General features: G+C 58.6%; 3 protein-coding genes across 3 annotated transcripts; 2 read left to right on the forward strand and 1 right to left on the reverse strand.

Annotated features, from left to right (window-relative positions):
* Positions 1-6,118: 6,118 nt before the first annotated feature.
* LOC132241835 (interferon-induced transmembrane protein 3-like) lies at positions 6,119-7,291 on the forward strand. Its single transcript, XM_059710804.1, has 2 exons — positions 6,119-6,467; positions 7,026-7,291. Exons 1-2 carry the CDS (start codon positions 6,219-6,221, stop codon positions 7,215-7,217), a joined length of 441 nt encoding a protein of 146 aa, XP_059566787.1. The 5' UTR covers positions 6,119-6,218; the 3' UTR covers positions 7,218-7,291.
* A 4,902-nt stretch (positions 7,292-12,193) lies between these two features.
* Positions 12,194-13,393, forward strand: LOC132241838 (interferon-induced transmembrane protein 1-like). The gene is made up of 2 exons (XM_059710807.1): positions 12,194-12,555; positions 13,129-13,393. Exons 1-2 carry the CDS (start codon positions 12,301-12,303, stop codon positions 13,288-13,290), a joined length of 417 nt encoding a protein of 138 aa, XP_059566790.1. The 5' UTR covers positions 12,194-12,300; the 3' UTR covers positions 13,291-13,393.
* Positions 13,394-15,502: 2,109 nt separating this feature from the next.
* Positions 15,503-16,720, reverse strand: LOC132241844 (interferon-induced transmembrane protein 2-like). Its single transcript, XM_059710813.1, has 2 exons — positions 16,417-16,720; positions 15,503-15,813 (listed from the first exon to the last, which is right to left on the reverse strand). The coding sequence occupies exons 1-2, from the start codon at positions 16,600-16,602 to the stop codon at positions 15,634-15,636; spliced, it is 366 nt and encodes a 121-aa protein (XP_059566796.1). The 5' UTR covers positions 16,603-16,720; the 3' UTR covers positions 15,503-15,633.
* Between the last annotated feature and the right edge of the window lie 399 nt (positions 16,721-17,119).

A 17,119-nucleotide genomic window follows, 5' to 3' on the forward strand; every position in this document is an offset into this window, starting at 1 on the left:
GTCCTCCTCCTTCTTGCGGGAAAACGCTCTTCCCCGCATTTCCCAACCTGTTCTCTGGTTGCTGGATCTGCCATCAAGAGCTTTGGTCTGGCCTCAGCCGGTTTGGCTCAGTGGATAGAGTGGGGACCTGAGGACTGAAGGGTCCCACGTTGGATTAAGGTCAAGAGCACATGCCCGGGTGGCAGACTCAATCCTCGTTAGGGGTCATGCAGGAGGCAGCTGATCCATGATCCTCTGGTTCTCTCTGATCGTTGATGTTTCTCTCTCTCTTCCTGTGAAATCAATAACATATTTTACAAAGACAAGAGCTCCCCCTGACCGGTTTGGCTCAGTGGATGGAGCATCGGCCTGCAGACTCAAGGGTCCCAGGTTCGATTCTGGTCAGGGGCATGTGCCTTGGCTGTGGGCACATCCCCAGTGGGGGGCATATGGGGGACAGCTGATCGATGTTTCTCTCTCATCGATATTTCTAGCTCTCTATCCCTCTCCCTTCCTCTCTGTAAAAAATCAATAAAATATATTTTAAAAAAAACCACAAGAACTCTGGCTCCCCTGGCCAGTGTGCTCAGCTGGAGGGCACTGTTGCACGCATTCCTAGGTTGCCGGTTCGCTTCCCATCAGGGCACATGGAAACCAATAGATGTTTCTCTCTCACATGGATGTTTCTCTCGCTCACTCCCTCTCCCTTTCTGTCTCTGAAAGGAAGAAAAACATTTTTTTTTTTTTAAATGAGCTTTGGGCCTTGGCCGGTGTGACCATGTGGTTAGAGCATTGGCCTGACCAAGGAGGGAATTGGGGTCGATGCCTGGTCAAGGGCACGTACCTGGGGTGCAAGTTTGATACCCAGCCTGCGTTGGGGCACCTGTGGGAGGCAACCAGTCAATGTGTCTTTCTCACTCCCCTCCCTTCCTGCTTTCCACTCTGCAGTCCGTGGAGAAAATACCCTGGGCTGAGGAATCAGCAAAAACAGAAAGGCGCTTTGGTCTTGTCAAGGCAGCAAGTCCTATTTCACAGCCCACAGGTTTGGGCTCCTGGCTCAGAGTCATCATATGAGCTAACTTTTCTGTGTATTCCTCTTTAAAAACATTTTAAAATAGATTTTTGGAGAGAGAGGAAGGGAGAGGAAGAGAGGCAGAGAGAATCATGCCCGCTACTGGGAAGCGAGCCCCAAACCTGGGCCTGGGCCCTGACCACGAATTATACCGCTGCCCTACGGTGTGTGGGACAACACTCGGCCAACTGAGCCCCACGCCAGGGTGCCGTGTGCCCCTCCGGTGGCTGAGCTCCCCATCTGTGGCTGCGGAGACCCGGCCAGGGACACGTCCGGTCCTTGTGCCTTCCCTCCAGGGCGACACGGCTCCAGAGAGGTGCTCACCGGCGGTGAGGATCAAAGGCCACAGAAATCAGAAGGTCTGATTGTTGATTGCAGATGCTTCCAGAGAACGTAGTTGATCAAAAGATGAAATGTCCAGTTTTAATTTCTTTATATTGCTTTCAGAGAGAGAGAGGGAGAGAGGGATGGAAGCATCAGTGATGCGAGAGCCTCCTGCACGCCCCCTACTGGGGATCGAGCTTTCAACCTGGGCATGTGCCCTGAACAGGAATCAAACTGGGACTTCTTGGTTGATAGGTTGACACCTAACCACCGAGCCACACCAGCTGGGTGAAATGTCCAGACTGCTAGCAGACCTTCATGCCAACAGCAGGCAGGAGGGGCTGAGGGTGGCGCTGTCCCACCCTCTGCGGACAGGGGTCAGGACGGGTCACTGCAGGGCTCTGTGGTTGACAGTCCCTCCTCAGAACTTCCTCTTCCCCTGGGAGAGAAAGTGCTGCTTCTCCCCGTGCTCCTAGCGCAGGGCCTTCCCTCTGCCCTCCCCCACCCCCCACCCCCCACCCCCGAGTGCCAGATTGCAGCCCCTTCTTCTCCTCAAGTAAGTGGGTGTTGGTGTGGGAACACCCAGACTTCTGTTTGTGGCCACTCAGCCGCGGTGTGGCCTGGCGGGGCGGAGGTTCTTCCTGGGGCCGGAGTGTGGGGTCTGTGTGACCACTGGCAGGGGCCCTGCCTGGACAGTGAGAGGGCACAGGCTCGGCCTGAGCTAGGGCAAGGGTGGTTGCGGTAAGAAAATAATTTTCTCTCTACGCCTCTGTGACCGCAGATCCAGCTCAAAATGTGTGGGAAGCCGATATAGGGTTAAGCCTGGGAATGACCTGTTGGCAAAGTCACAAACAGGTCTTCCGAGTCTTAAACAACCCAATCCGAGAGGTGGCCGCTGATTTACACGCGCTGTCATTTAAAAAATAAAAATGGGGGAATTTGCCGGAAGCCGGTCCACCCTTGCTGCTTGACACAGTCGCTGCAGGGAAGAAACATCTGCACAGCTTATGTTTCAAGGGACCTGGCGTATATGGCATATGTGTGCTCCCCCTCTTAGCGCTATGTGTTTTAAACAGGACCATCTCCCCGAGAAAGGTTGTTCCCCCAGGTTAGGGATTAACAGGACTAAGGAAGAGAATAAATCAGTAAATCCCCCTAGTGTTACAGAAATACCAGGTACTACTTACGAAGAACTTGGACAAAGACTGTTGGCAATAAATTTGGGACTGGTTGGGCCCACATCCCCAGGGGTCTGCCCACCAGGGAAAGCACCAAAGCCTGTACCCCTGGAGACCCACCGACACAGGGCAGTCCCAGGGAAGGCGAGCAGTGAGGCTGGGAGGACATAACCTTTACTGGGTAGGATAATCTCCTTCAGTCACTTCCTTGTAGCCTATCAGTAGAGCAGTGACCTTGGAAGAACCCTTGTGATGGAACACAGAGATTAACCTAGACAAGATTAAAATCAACAGAACTAGATAGAGACAGGATTTTTGGCAAAGGTCAGATAAGAAACAAGGAAATGTAGAACAACCTTACCCAAAACATACCATGATGTGATTATAGAGGCATGCTTATAGGATCAAATGGTATAAATACAGATGTAACAGGACAATAAAGAGAGGACCTCCCTATGATGATCACCTGAACGCTGCCTTCCTGTCCTTCCTTCTTCGCCAACTCCGTCCACACCTTTGGGAACCACTGGACCTGCTGGGGCTGGACCCCAACAAAAATGGTGCTGCCCAACTTCACGAGACGCTGAACAGCTTTCCAGAGCCCTCAGACCAAGACCTCACGCCCAAGCGAGTGCAGAGGTGAGAATGTTGGACTCCAGCTGCACGCAGAACCCCAATCGGTGCGTGTGCACACTCAGAAGCAGAGAACCTGGGCAGCATGGCCTTGGACCGGACCTTTCAGAACCAGAGGGCCTGCTGTCTGGGGGCCCCTGACGCTGACGCCCCTTATCAGAAAGGCCCGAGCTCCAAGGTCCCCGGATGAGGAGGTGACCTCCAGGCTTCCCATGACCGTCCCCCAAGCCCTCAGACACCCGGAACCTAGTCCGGTGACCACCATCGAGCGGAGGAACAGATGGGATGTCCAGCATCTTGGTTGGCGACTTCTCGCTCAGTCAGCTTTTCCTTTCTCCAAACGCTGACCCGTTGAGTTTTGACCTTTGGAAGCGCCGGGCACACACAGTTGGGCATGGCAGCGCTGCGAGGTCCCTGGCTGAGACACCCCGAAAGAACCACAGAACCACAGCAGCACTACACTGTGTCACTCAGTGGGTTGGGGCATCCGGCCATGCACCAAAAGGTTGCAGGTTCGGGACCCAGTCAGGGCACATGCCCAGGTTTCAGGCTCCACCCTGGTCAGGGCTTGCACAGGAGGCCACCGATGGACGTTCCTGTCTCGCGTCAATGGTTCTCTCTCCCTCCCTCCCTTCACCTCTCTCTAAAGTCAATTCTAAAATGTCCTTGGGTAAGTGGTAACACAAACAAACCGAAAACCAGATTAACAGTAGAAAACCAAGAGGTTCATCACTTCAGTGCCCCCTGTGTACCAGAGAGAGACCCCCAGAAAACCGAGTCGCCCGAGAAAGGCCCGCGATGCCACCACAAACATCACCTCCAGCGGGACTCAAACCAGGGGGAGTGTCAGAGGCCAGTGAAGGGGGGGCCAGGGGAGCACACAGGGTAGGCACTTATGCAGACCTGCCTCTGCCTGTTCTGCGTGGATAGCGTTACAGGATTTACCAGGCGCCCGAAAAACACACAGGAGTCCCCGGCGATACAGGAAAATGCCGTTTATTTCCCGATGTACTAGGATCCATCACTAGCACCGTGACTCGGGAGCGTTTCCAAATCTTCAGCAAGCCACTATGGATGAAGCTTTCTCTTCGCGCCCGTTGGTTTCTTTGTCCCCCAAATAAGGGTCAGACTTCCGGACCTTTCCGGGCTTGCAGACAGCCCCGTGTGTTGCGATGGGGGCTCTGATCCACATCTGAAGGCCTGGCCCGCGGCCAGGGCTGAGAACCCCTCCCGGGGATGTGTATGGCTCATGGCTCATGGCCTCTGTAAAATGGGAGTATTTAGGTAAACAGGTCTCGGAAGACCAGATAATTAAGGAAGGGGCAGTGCGCAGACTCTAGGCCCGTGGTCGGCAAACCGCGGCTCGCGAGCCACATGGGGCTCTTTGACCCTTGAGTGTGGCTCTTCCACAAAATACAGACTTCTGCGCATGGGCCGATCGCCCTGTACGTGCGTGTCCACACGTGGTATTTTGTGGAAGAGCCACACTCAAGGGGCAAAGAGCCGCGTGTGGCTCGCGAGCCGCGGTTTGCCGACCACGGCTGTAGGCTAACAGGAATGTGCATTAGGGATACTTATTAACTAGGTACAGGGTCAGGCTGCTGGCCCCCCACCCCCCAAGACATATCTTCTTTTCCTCACCAATAGGAGCTGCCAGGGATGAGGCCAGCCCCTCTTCCGACAGCACAGGCTCCCTGGAACGTGTGCGTGAGTCCTGCAAAGGGGATCCAACTTCATTTTCAGAGCTTCTCTGATTAATAAAACCAATTCGCCCTAACCGGTTTGGCTCAGTGGATAGAGCACCAGCCTGCGGACTCAAGGGTCCCAGGTTGATTCCGGTCAAGGGCATGTACCTTGGTTGCGGGCACATCCCCAGTAGGGAGTGTGCAGGAGGCAGCTGATCGATGTTTCTCTCTCATCGATGTTTCTAACTCTCTATCCCTCTCCCTTCCTCTCTGTAAAAAATCAATAAAATATATTTAAAAAACAAAACAAAAAAACCCAATTCGCCTAAAACACCCCTGACGTCACAGAAGCATACTGTGCAGGGACAAAGGAGGCGCCCTCGGAGGAAAGGGGCCACACGCTCACCTGACCAGCTCAGGGAAGGCCTGCGTGGCGGTTGTGCAAACTCAAAGACCTAAAACAACCACAAAGGATGGTCTGAAAATTAAATATTTAACTACAAACAGGTTATGGTGGGCAGTCATGTCCTCGGCCAGCATTTTCCCTGACAAAGATCAACTTAGATCTTCACTGAGCCCATTGTCTTTTTGCATCTAAATGAACACTCCTGTGAAATGTCTGGGTAACTTGTAACTTCCCTCCCACCCCCACCCCCCGCCCCCCACCCGCCCGGACCCCTCAGGGCACAAAAAATGGCACCAGGACATTCCCTCATTGTTAATTATCAAGTTAATGGTCAACTGCTAACTCTGTTAACTATCCTGCAGCCCTCTGTGTAAACGAAGCACATGTCCATCATTTTACTTTTTACCCTATCCCAGCGGTCCTCCCCCACCCCCCGCCTTTGCTTTCTGCCACCTCCCTAATCTATCACCAACGGATTTCATGTTACCCACTTAAGTATTTTCCTTTTGATGGTAATTTATAAAAACAAGGTATGAACTCCCCATTCTCCGGTTCTGCATCCCGGCATCATAGGTCCCCAGTTTGGCTCAAATACGCTCATTAAATTCTTTACAGGTCTGAATGTTTCTACCTTAACTCCCCTTCAGGGGGTGAGACACACCCCGCGCCCACCACACCCTAATAAGGACCTGGGGTAGCTGACAGGCCTGGCTGGAGTGACCGGGACAGGAAGCCCCCCCTCCCCGCCCCGCCCTCCCCAGGCCTCCGCCTATCTCTGCTGGGCTATTGTGCAACCTGACACTCCTTTCCCAGGGACGCCCTCCAGGAACACAGCCAAACTCAACTTTGGAAAACGAAACTACCAGGGAAAGGAAGCACCACTGAGGCTCCGTTATCCTGGGATCGACATCCGCACGCCATCTGCTCCGCGCCCCGGCACCATGAACCCCAACTCCCAGCCCTTCTTCTCTGGCGCCCGCGCCGGAGTGTCCCCATCCTATGAGGTGCTCAAGGAGGAACACGAGGTGTCTGTGCTGGGGGGTCCCCAGAGCTCGACGGCAGCGAGGACGACCGTGATCAACATCCAGGCTGACACCGTGGTGCCCGACCACATTGTCTGGTCGCTGTTCAACACCCTCTTCTTCAACCCCTGCTGCCTGGGGTTCGTGGCGTTCGCCTACTCCGTGAAGGTGGGTGCGGGGGGGGGGGGGAGGAGGCAGGGAGGCTTCCTGGAAGGCGTGTGTGGGCGCCCATGCAGGTGTGCTGCCCAGATGACCCTTGGGATTGAGGAGCCCACGTGTGTGTGTGTGTGTGTGTGTGTGTGTGTATGTGCAGGTCACCGAGAGGCTGCCTGGGGACAGCAGGGTCAGCCTTTGTGCCCTGGACTCCAAGGAATATCCTGTTGATTAACCAGAAATTACTCTCCTCTGACTCACCATGTGGCTTCAGGGCTCTGGCTAGAGAACAAAAGTTCTCAGGAAACCCTGAGCCCTGGTGGGGGAGAGGCCAGCACAGGGGCCAGGGCAGGGGGAGAGGAGCCCTGAGGCCCTGGAGAGGCTGAGAGGCTGGGAGGGAGGCCCCCCTGGCCTGGCCTGCTCAGGCTCCAGGAAACAGGGAGGGGGTCGCTGACCTGGCTGAGGGCAGGTGGAGGCTGGTCTGGGCAGGGAGCAGCCAGAGCCCGGCCTGAGTCACAGCACCCGGCTGTCCCCAGGGCCCGTCCAGACCCCTCACCCTCCCTTCTCCCCCAGTCTAGGGACCGGAAGATGGTGGGAGACGTGATTGGGGCCCAGAGCTATGCGTCCACCGCCAAGTGCCTGAACATCTGGGCTTTGGTCTTGGGCCTCCTTGTCATAGTTGCGGTCATCATCGCGGTCGCTGTATTTTCCGCCTCTGCACTGAATCGCGGCTACGCGGGTTCCTATCACCTGCCCCAAGACTGAGGCCCTCCCCTTTCCCGGCTGCTCCACGCACATGTGTGTACAATGGCGTTCAATAAAGCACATGTTTGTGACAACGCTGTGTTTTCTCCTGGGGAGGGTCCTGTGAGAGCCCGGCCTGCCCCTGGGACTGAGCCCGCCACCACCTGCCCCCTGCCCGCTGCCCAGAGGTCCGGAGGGGCCTGGACCCAAGCCAGGAGCGGCCAGGCCATCCTCCCTGCGGGAGCGCATCTGTCCCGCTCTGGGCCCTCGCCCCGCCCCGGACCTGACCCGGGACGGGCATGGTCAGGAGGGTCCCCTCCACCCGCCCCGCCTTCCAGTCTGTCTCCAGGCTCCTCCCGGAGGCTCTGGGGCAACGCCAGTCACGCCTCAACTGCTCAGCCCGCCTCCGCCCCTCCCACCTCCTGGCCCCGCCCACACGCATGACGCCCTGGAGGCGGTGCTTCACCTCTCCCGGCCCCGCCCACTGAGCCCTCACGAGGCCACGCCCACCGCCACTCAGTGCCCGCGTTCTCCCACCTGCCTGCGGGTCAGCCCTTCCGCCCACACCCCGCCTGTCCACCTGGTGCGCTCCGCCCACCGCACCCACCACGCTGCCCGCACGGCTCTGCCGGCCACACCCCCGCCCCCACCCAGCGCCCCCTCTTTAGAGCCCTTTGCCCACCGCCCTAGGGGACCGAGCACAGAGGACGTTGTCCCAGGGCCTCTTGGACCTGCCCGGCCCCGCACCGGAAGCCCTCCTCCTGCAGTTGGCACCGGGCTTCCGAGGTCGTCCTTCCGCTCACCCTCCGCCCAGGACACCTCCCCAGGGGCTCCCCCTCCTCCAGCGACTCCCCTCCCTCCCCCACGAGCCACGGCTCTCACCCGCACCCGCACCCGCACCCGCACCCGCACCCGCACCCGCAGCCGCAGGAGCTCCTGGCTCCGGAGGGTCCCGCCGCAGAAGGGAGTGTGAGGACCGTGCTGGGTGCGAGTCCTCCGGCAGCACCTGCCTGCGGCGACCGGGCTGCGTTTCTGAATATCTGACCTCCTGGTGCGCAGGCGCCGCTCTGCTCAGGCTGCACTTCTGTTGGAGGAGCGGTGCCGGCTGGGCCCCTCGGACCTGCCCCGGGACCCGGAGCCCATCACCGCTCAGGCGGCCATGGCACCTCCCACTGCCCGCCCCACCTCGGCCCGCAGGGGGAGTCGCATGCACTAAGCCCTAGTGTCTAAGGGTCTTAAGTCTGGGGAGGGTTGGGCGCGGGGGGGGAAGGTAAGACATCAAGGAAGGACTTGTATGCATGCATGTAAGCATAACCAATGGACGCGAGACTCTGGGATGCGGGTGAGGGCATGGACGGGGTAGGGGGCCTGGGGGAAGGTCCACTGGAATAAAAGGAGACTGATGTATGTACCACTATTTGTAATACTTTAAACATTAAAAAAAAAAGGAACACAAAAAGATTCAGTTGGCGAGATTTTACTGACCCTGCAAACACCTGGTCCAAAGCACCGCAGCTGTTTTTTAAAAATGGGTTTTTATTGATGTCAGAGAGGAAGGAGAGGGAGGGAGAGAAACACCAGTGAGGAGAGAGCATCACTGGTTCGGTGCCTTCCGCGCCCGGCCTCCCGGAGATGGAACCGGGAACCGGGCCTGAACCTCCACCTGGAATGGAGCTGTCCAGGGTCCAGTTCAACCTCAGCCGCTGAGGCTCACGGGCTGGGCCCGCACCCCTCCCTCTGAGCTGCTCACCGGCACCCCCCCCCCCCGCCTCACCTCCCTCCCCCCAGGCCCTCCTGCTTCTCTGCCCACAGGTGAAGGCGGGACACTCCCTTCTGGTTCTCGGGGCTCAGCCCATGCTCTGCAGACCGACCTTGGCGCTGCGCTGGGAGGGGTGGGAACCCCAAGCCACACCCCGCAACCCCCCCCTTCCCCCCCCCCCCCCGCCCTGTGGACTGCAGACACCTCCAGCCCGACCCGCAGGCCCTGGAGGCGCGGTGGGTGGGCCTGTGGGGCTGCACCCCAGGGGCGGCTCTCAGAGGCAGCGACCCCCACGGAGCTGCACTGTGCGCAGGTTTGGTGAGTGGCCTCTGAAGGACTTGTGTTTCCTGTGGCCACAGCCGACCTGTGTGTAGTTTTGGTTTTTTCCCCTCTTCACAGCGGCTCTCACTTTGTTTTCCGTTCTCCTGGAGGAAAGCGTCCGTCCCCACATTTCCCATCTGTGCTCTGGGCGCTGCATCTGCCATCAGGAGCTCCAGTCCGGCCTGGCCAGGGTGACCCGGTTGGTTGAGGTTCGACCCCTGCACTGGAATGTCCCTGGTCCGATTCCCACGTGTGACCGGGCGGGAGCCGAAAACCAGGCTTAAGGCTTTATTAGGGGAAAGAGACCTGCCGGGCTGTCTCGCCAGGGGAGGGCGGCAGCACCTGCAGGGTGGGCACGCCTTCTGAGGGGCAGAACGGGAAGGAATGAGGGCTCAGTGTACCCGGCCCGGGGTTAATTGGTGGCTTACTGTATGGTCCACATAGGAACAAGGGCTTAGGGCAGTGATGGCGAACCTATGACACCCGTGTCAGAGGTGACACGCAAACTCATTTTTTTGGTTGATTTTTCTTTGTTAAATGGCATTTAAATCTATAAAATAAATATCAAAAATATAAGTCTTGCCCTGATTGGTTTGGCTCAGTGGATAGAGCGTCAGCCTGCAGACTCAAGGGTCCCAGGTTCGATTCCGGTCAAGGGCATGTACCTTGGTTGCGGGCACGTCCCCAGTGGGGAGTGTGCAGGAGGCAGCTGATCAGTGTTTCTCTGTCATTGATGTTTCTTGTCGAGTAAGACTCCCTCCACGTTCAGGGTGGAGTAGGGTTCGGTATCTGAAAGAGGAGCCGCACAACACATGAGAGAAAAAGACACGAGATAATTTTGCAATATTGGGGGACCAGGCGGCAAGTCCAGAAGGACTTCCCCAGATGCTCAGGCCGCTCCAATCTTTTATTGATCTGGAGTAGCCCTTAGGGTAAGGAGGTTTCAAAGACACACCGATCAGCAGACAATTTCCAGGAATAGACAAAGTATCTGATTAGCTCATCAATAGATTTCTGGGAGTATCTGATTAACAATAATCAACAAGGATCTACATAAGTATCTAAGGAATTAAGTGAACTAAGGTGGGGATGCTTCAACTATTATTACCTAAATTAACTGGGTGGTTCCTAGATTAACTGGGTGGTGCACAGCCCTGACCTTTACTGGGACTTTCAAGGGCTACTAGCTTTTGGGGGGTCTCTGTCTAAACTCAGCTGGCGAAGACAATGAAGGGACTCCAGGAGTTTCTGACTCTCTATCCCTCTCCCATCCTCTCTGAAAGAAAACAATAAAAAAATAAAAAAAATATGTAAGTCTTTGTTTTACTATGGTTGCAAATATAAAATATTTCTATATGTGACACGGCACCAGAGTTAAGTTAGGGTTTTTCAAAATGCTGACACTCCGCGTTCAAAAGGTTCGCCATCACTGGCTTAGGGTATCTGGCAGGTGTGGATTGGTGGTCCAATGTATAGTCCATATAAGGTACATGGTTAGTCACCCAGGTATTTCCGGGCTGCAGGTTGCGGGGAGGGAGGATCTATCACCCTCAGGGCACCTACCTAGGTTGACAGTTCCATCCCAGGTCTGGTCATGTCTGGGAGGCCACGGTTCCAAGTTTCTCTCTCCCTCCCTTCCTGTCTTTCTAAAATCAATAAAAAACACACGTCCTCAGGTGAGGATGAAAAGAAACACACCACACATACACCCCGATGAACCGTAGAAAAGCAGTAGTTTAGTGACTTGTGAACCCCCTGCATACATGAGACCCCAGAAAACAGAGTAGCCCAGGAATGGTCCAAGCCGCCATCTTAAACCTCATGCCCAGCTGCAGGGAACACGTGTGCACGTGCGCGCGCGTGTGAGGGCAGTTAAGGGGGTGCGTAGGGAAAGCATGGTCAGCGGGGTGTGTCATGCAGACTTCTGTCCATCTCCTCTGCGTTGATCGTGTCACCGGAGAATCAAACTCCGTGTCCCCCTGGGAGGGAGGTGCTGGCGATGTCTTCAGAACAGGACTGTTCTAAGACCCGCGCGGGAGAACGGGCACTGGAAGGAGCTTTAGTTGTGGTGTGTGGTTACATCTTTCGGGTTCCAACGTCTCCTGGCCCTGAGGCCAGTCCTGGAAGAGGTGCAGCGGTGCCATCAGGGAGGCCAGAGGGAGGCCAGTGTCCCGAGCTTCCCTTCCCTGGGCAGCGGGCGAAGGTCGGGACCTGAGCTGCTTAAAGCATCAGTCCCTGTGGCCGGGCCCCAGGAGCGCGGGAGCATATCCTGCCAGGGGAGTCGCAGGGCCTGGCTCCTGCATCCCCAGCAGAGGAGGGAGGGAGCTTCCTTTGTTCAGAAGTTTTAAATAGTCATGTTTCCTGAGCTTGCAGTGGGCCCACCGGTCCTGGCCTCTAATTTGTTTCCAGGTCTGACTGGCAGGTAGGCGGGCACCCGCCCAGGTCACCCTGACCTCTACTGGGCAGCCATACACCTGGCCTTCCCTTGCCTCCTTTCCTGTTCAACAATCACCAGGTTATAACGGGAGCTGCCAGGGATGAGGCCAGCCCCTCCTCCGACAGCACAGACTCCCTGAACGTGAGCATGAGTCCTGCAAAGGGGATCCAACTTCATTTTCAGAGCTTCTCCGATTTATAAAACCAATTCGCCTAAAACACCCCTGACGTCACAGAAGCATACTGTGCAGGGACAAATGCTGCTCCCCCTCAGGGGTTGACTCCAGACACTAGAGGCACACCCCGCGCCCATCACACCCTAAATGAGGAACTGGGGCGCTGACAGGCCTGGCTGGAGTGACCGGGACAGGAAGCCCCCCACCTCCCCGCCCCGCCCTCCCAGGCCTCCGCCTCTCTCTGCTGGGCTCCAGTGCAACCTGACACTCCCTGAGCAGGGACGCCCTCCAGGAGCACAGCCAAACTCAACTCAACTTCGGGGAAAACGAAACCACCAGGGAAAGGAAGCACCACTGAGGCTCCGTTATCCAGGGATCGGCATCCTCACGCCGCCTGCTCCGCTCCGGCACCATGAACCCCAACTCCCAGCGAAGCTTCGTCTTCCCAATCCCCCGCGCCGGAGTGTCCCCATCCTATGAGGTGCTCAGGGAGGAACACATTGTTCCTGTGCTGGGGGGTCCCCAGAGCTCGACGGCAGCGGGGACGACGGTGGTCAACATCCATGCTGACACCGTGGTGCCGGATCACATCGTCTGGTCGCTGTTCAACACCCTCTTCTTCAACCCCTGCTGCCTGGGGTTCGTGGCGTTTGCCTACTCTGTGAAGGTGGGTGCGGGGGGGGGGGGGGGGGGAGGAGGCAGGGAGGCTTCCTGGAAGGCGTGTGGGCGCCCATGCAGGTGTGCTGCCCAGATGACCCTTGAGATTGTGGAGCCCACGCGCGTGTGTGAGTGTGTGTGAGTGTGTGTGTGTGTGTGTGCAGGTCACTGTGAGGCTGCCTGGGGACAGCAGGGTCAGCCTTTGTCCCCTGGACTCCAAGGAATATCCTGTTGATTAACCAGAAATTACTCTCCTCTGACTCACCATGTGGCTTCAGGGCTCTGGCTAGAGAACAAAAGTTCTCAGAAAACCCTGAGCCCTGGAGGGGGAGAGGCCAGCAAATGGTCAGGGCAGGGGGAGAGGAGCCCTGAGGCCCTGGAGAGGCTGAGAGGCTGAGAGGCTGAGAGGGAGGCCCCCCTGGCCTGTCCTGCTCAGGCTCCAGGAAACAGGGAGGGGTCCCTGACCTGGCTGAGGGCAGGTGGAGGCTGGTCTGGGCAGGGAGCAGCCAGAGCCCGGCCTGAGTCACAGCACCCGGCTGTCCCTGGGGCCCGTCCAGACCCCTCACCATCTCTTCTCCCCCAGTCTAGGGACCGGAAGATGGTGGGAGACGTGATTGGGGCCCAGAGCCATGCGTCCACCGCCAAGTGCCTGAACTCCGTGGCCCTGGTCTTGGGCCTCCTTGTCATAGTTGCGGGCATCATCACGGTCGTCGTATTTTACACCTCTGCACTGAATCACGGCTAGGGGAGCTCCTTTCACCTGCCCCAAGACTGAGGCCCTCCCCCTTTCCCAGCTGCTCCACGCACATGTGCACAATGGAGTTAAATAAAGCACATGTTTATGACAACGCTGTGTTTCCTCCTGGGGAGGGTCCTGTGAGAGCCCTGCCTGCCCCTGGGACTGAGCCCACCACCACCTGCCCCCTGCCCGCTGCCCAGAGGTCCGGAGGGGCCTGGACCCAAAGCCAGGAGCGGCCAGGCCATCCTCCCTGCGGGAGCACATCTGCCCTCGCCCCAACCCTGGACCTGCCCCTGGACGGTTATGGTCGGGAGTGTCCCCTTCAGCCGCCCCGCCACCCAGTCTGTCTCCAGACTCCTCCCAGAGCCTCTGGGGCAGTGGTTCTCAACCTTCCTAATACCGCGACCCTTTCATACAGCTCCGCATGTTGTGGTGACCCCCAGCCATAAAATTATCTTCGTTGCTACGTCATCACTGTGATGTTGCTACTGTTATGAATCGTCATGTAAATATCTGATATGCAGTAACCAATGGACATAAGACACTGGGTGATAGGGGAGGCTAGGGGACTGTCTAGGGCGGGGGGATAAAATGGATACATATGTAATACCCTTTGTAATACTTTAAGCAATAAAAAAAAAAAGAAAAAAGAAAAAAAAATATCTGATATGCAGGATGTATTTTCATTGTTACACATTGAACATCATTAAAGCAAAGTGATGAATCACAAAAACAATACGTAATTATAGCTGTGTTTTCCGATGGTCTTAGGCGACCCCTGTGACAGGCTCGTTTGACCCCCAAAGGGGTCGCGACCCACAGGTTGAGAACCGCTGGTGGGGGCCACGCCAGCTACGCCTCCAGCGCCCCTCCCATCGGCCTGGACCCGCCCCTCAGTCTGGAACTCGCCTGCTCATTGGGCCCCGCAGCCTGGACGCTCCACCCACTGCAGCTCCTCCCTTCCCGTCCTCGGCCGCCATCGGGTCGGAACCTTGGGGAACCGGCTGCTCGCCGTTTCCCGCTAGGCTCACCCTGCCTGCTCCTCCCCCGCCTACATCCGGCCCCGCCTCCTACCCCACTATTGGGGTCAAACTCCCACCCCGCCCAGGACCCTCCCAGCCACCCCGCTGTGGGGGGAGGGGGCGCCTGATCCCCCACGTGCGGGCCAGAGCGGCGGTTCCGCGATCGGACCTCGTGCTGCTCACGGCTGGGTCCCCTTGAGCCCAGCCGGTAGCACCGGGACCTGCCCGCCCTGCGGTGTAATTTCTGCAGAGCTCGAGGCCACTGACAGCACATCTTCCCCGGCCCTCAGCCCCTCCGGCTCTGACGCCGGAACCCCGTGTCCGGGGCACCCTCCCGCGAGGCATCCCACCCCCACAGACAAATACCACACGCGGGGCCCAGGATCAGGTGCTGCGGGGCTGTCACCGGGGCTGTGGGTGGGGGCTCTCCTTCCCTCTGGCGGCGGGACAGCTGCTGCCCACAGAGCAGCGCCAGCCGGACCCACCTCGCCCCCAGGGCAAGGCTCCTGGAGGCGGCTCAGGTCCCCGACACCAGCCCCCGGGCCTTCTCCAGCCTCTCCAGGCGCCTGTGCAGGGCATGGGGGTCCCGGTGAGGACGGCTCCACCCCATGTGCACCCGGGGCCCAGGCAAAGGCTCAGGCCCAGAGCCCCAGGGCGCCCATCGGCTGGGGGACCCTTCCTGGCACCGGCAGCTCCAGCCAGCGGCCCAGACGCTTTGGTGGGAGGATGGTCCTTCCTCTCGGTTCCTGTCCATCGGGGCTGACCCCTCTGTCCCTCCCGGGCCACTGGCTGCCCCTAACCCTGCCCCCTGCAGAGGAGCCAGGACGGAGCTGGTGGGCTGGAGGGCCGCCCAGGAGGGGCTGGGGCCTGAGCTGCACCCTGCACCCCACGTGCAGACAGCGTGGCCTCCAGAGGACCCGCCGGCCGCCCTCACCCAGCACCGCTGCTCCCAGCTGCTCAGAGTCAGCCAGGCTTGTCCTCAGGGCCAAGGGTGAGCTGGCCCAGTGCCCCTTGGGTCAGGGTCAGACACTGGGAAGGAGGGACCCCCCTCCTAGGCCCCTGGTGCAGCCGCTGCTCCCAGCTGGAGGCCAGCAACCAGGACCATCGGAGAAAGTGCCAGGACCCCTCAGAGCAGCAAGGGGGGCTGTACAGGGGCAGGCGGGGCGGGCAGTGCCCCTGCCCAGGAAAGGCCAGCATTGTCACGCACAGGTGCACTTTATTGAGCTCAGCTGCAGACAGGTGTGTGCACAGGTGCAGGGGGAAGGGGTGGGTGCCCGGGAGGGCCAGCAGGGGGTGGGGAGGACTCGGCCACCTGCCATGGCGGCGACTAGAAGCCGGTGTGATGCATTGCAGCCTGAATGGCTCCCGGGAGCACCAGAGCCAGGAGAACAATGAGTCCGATGGTCGTAAAGAGGCCCAGGATCACGGCCCAGATGTTCAGGCACTTGGCGGTGGACGCATAGCTCTGGGCCCCAATCACGTCTCCCACCATCTTCCGGTCCCTAGACTGGGGGAGAAGAGACGGTGAGGGGTCTGGACGGGCCCTGGGGACAGCCGGGTGCTGTGACTCAGGCCGGGCTCTGGCTGCTCCCTGCCCAGACCAGCCTCCACCTGCCCTCAGCCAGGTCAGGGACGCCCTCCTGGTTCCCTGGAGCCTGAGCAGGCCAGGCCAGGGGGGCCTCCCTCTCAGCCTCTCAGCCTCTCCAGGGCCTCAGGGCTCCTCTCCCCCTGCCCTGGCCCCTGTGCTGGCCTCTCCCCCTCCAAGGGCCAGGGTTTCCTGAGAACTTTTGTTCTCTAGCCAGAGCCCTGAAGCCACATGGCCAGTCAGAGGAGAGTAATTTCTGGCTGATCAACAGGATATTCCTTGGAGTCCAGGGCACAAAGGCTGACCCTGCTATTCCCAGGCAGCCTCGGCGTGACCTGCACATACACACACACACACACACACACACACACACACACACACATACACACACATATACACACACACACACATACACATGGGCTCCTCAATCCCAAGAGTCATCTGGGCAGCACACCTGTGGGGGCGCACACGCCTTCCATGTAGCCACCCCCCTGTCCCGATCCCACCCCCCCCCTCCGCACCCACCTTCACGGAGTAGGCGAACGCCACGAACCCCAGGCAGCATGTGTTGAAGAAGAGGGTGTTGAACAGGGACCAGATAATGTGGTCGGGCACCACGGTGTCCGTCTGGATGTTGACCACGGTGGACATCACGGGCCCTGAGTTCTGGGGACCCCCCAGCACAGACACCTCGTGTTGCTCCTTGATCATCTCCGGTTTGGGGAGCAGGTGGGTCCCAGGTGAAGGAGGTGGATGCTTCCCGAGGCAGAGACCTGAGCCGTGTGGCTGCAGCTGCTGGGACTGCGCAGGCCCCGCCCTCCCTTTAAGTTTCCATTTCCTCCTCTTTTTAAAACGAATGATCTGGCTGGGGAGCAGGGGGTGGGACACTCTTCTTGGTTTGCTGGAGGGGTGGGAGGAAATCCTGAGGTTTTCCGTTGTCTACGTGCGCGTTTCCTGGTTTCCTGTCTGCGTCACTCAGGCCAGGTCTGGTCTCCTCTAGGACTCGGTGGGCTCTGGTGGCTTTTCCCAGCCGGCAGCCACCCATCCCCCCAGCCCAGGCCCAAGCCCGTGCGGGCTCACCCCCATGCAGGGCCCTGCCTGTGGCCCCGTGGACCCCACACTCCTGCCCCAGAGTGAGGCCGCCCCACAGCCCACCCTAGGCTGGCTCAGGCCTCTTCTCAGAAGCCCACGCTGCAGCAGGTGGGGTGGTGGCTCCTGGTCGGGCCTG

The sequence above is a fragment of the Myotis daubentonii genome, chromosome 9 (genome assembly GCF_963259705.1).
Source record: "Myotis daubentonii chromosome 9, mMyoDau2.1, whole genome shotgun sequence".
NCBI classification, from domain to species: Eukaryota; Metazoa; Chordata; class Mammalia; order Chiroptera; family Vespertilionidae; genus Myotis; species Myotis daubentonii.

Bases quoted from the DNA above. Each gene is read 5' to 3' on its own strand.
- LOC132241835 (XM_059710804.1), top strand. From the start codon at position 6,219: ATGAACCCCAACTCCCAGCCCTTCTTCTCTGGCGCCCGCGCCGGAGTG. The intron at 6,468-7,025 runs GTGGGTGCGGGG...CTTCTCCCCCAG, and splicing joins CGTTCGCCTACTCCGTGAAG to TCTAGGGACCGGAAGATGGT.
- LOC132241838 (XM_059710807.1), top strand. From the start codon at position 12,301: ATGAACCCCAACTCCCAGCGAAGCTTCGTCTTCCCAATCCCCCGCGCC. The intron at 12,556-13,128 runs GTGGGTGCGGGG...CTTCTCCCCCAG, and splicing joins CGTTTGCCTACTCTGTGAAG to TCTAGGGACCGGAAGATGGT.
- LOC132241844 (XM_059710813.1), bottom strand. From the start codon at position 16,602: ATGATCAAGGAGCAACACGAGGTGTCTGTGCTGGGGGGTCCCCAGAAC. The intron at 15,814-16,416 runs GTGGGTGCGGAG...CTTCTCCCCCAG, and splicing joins CGTTCGCCTACTCCGTGAAG to TCTAGGGACCGGAAGATGGT.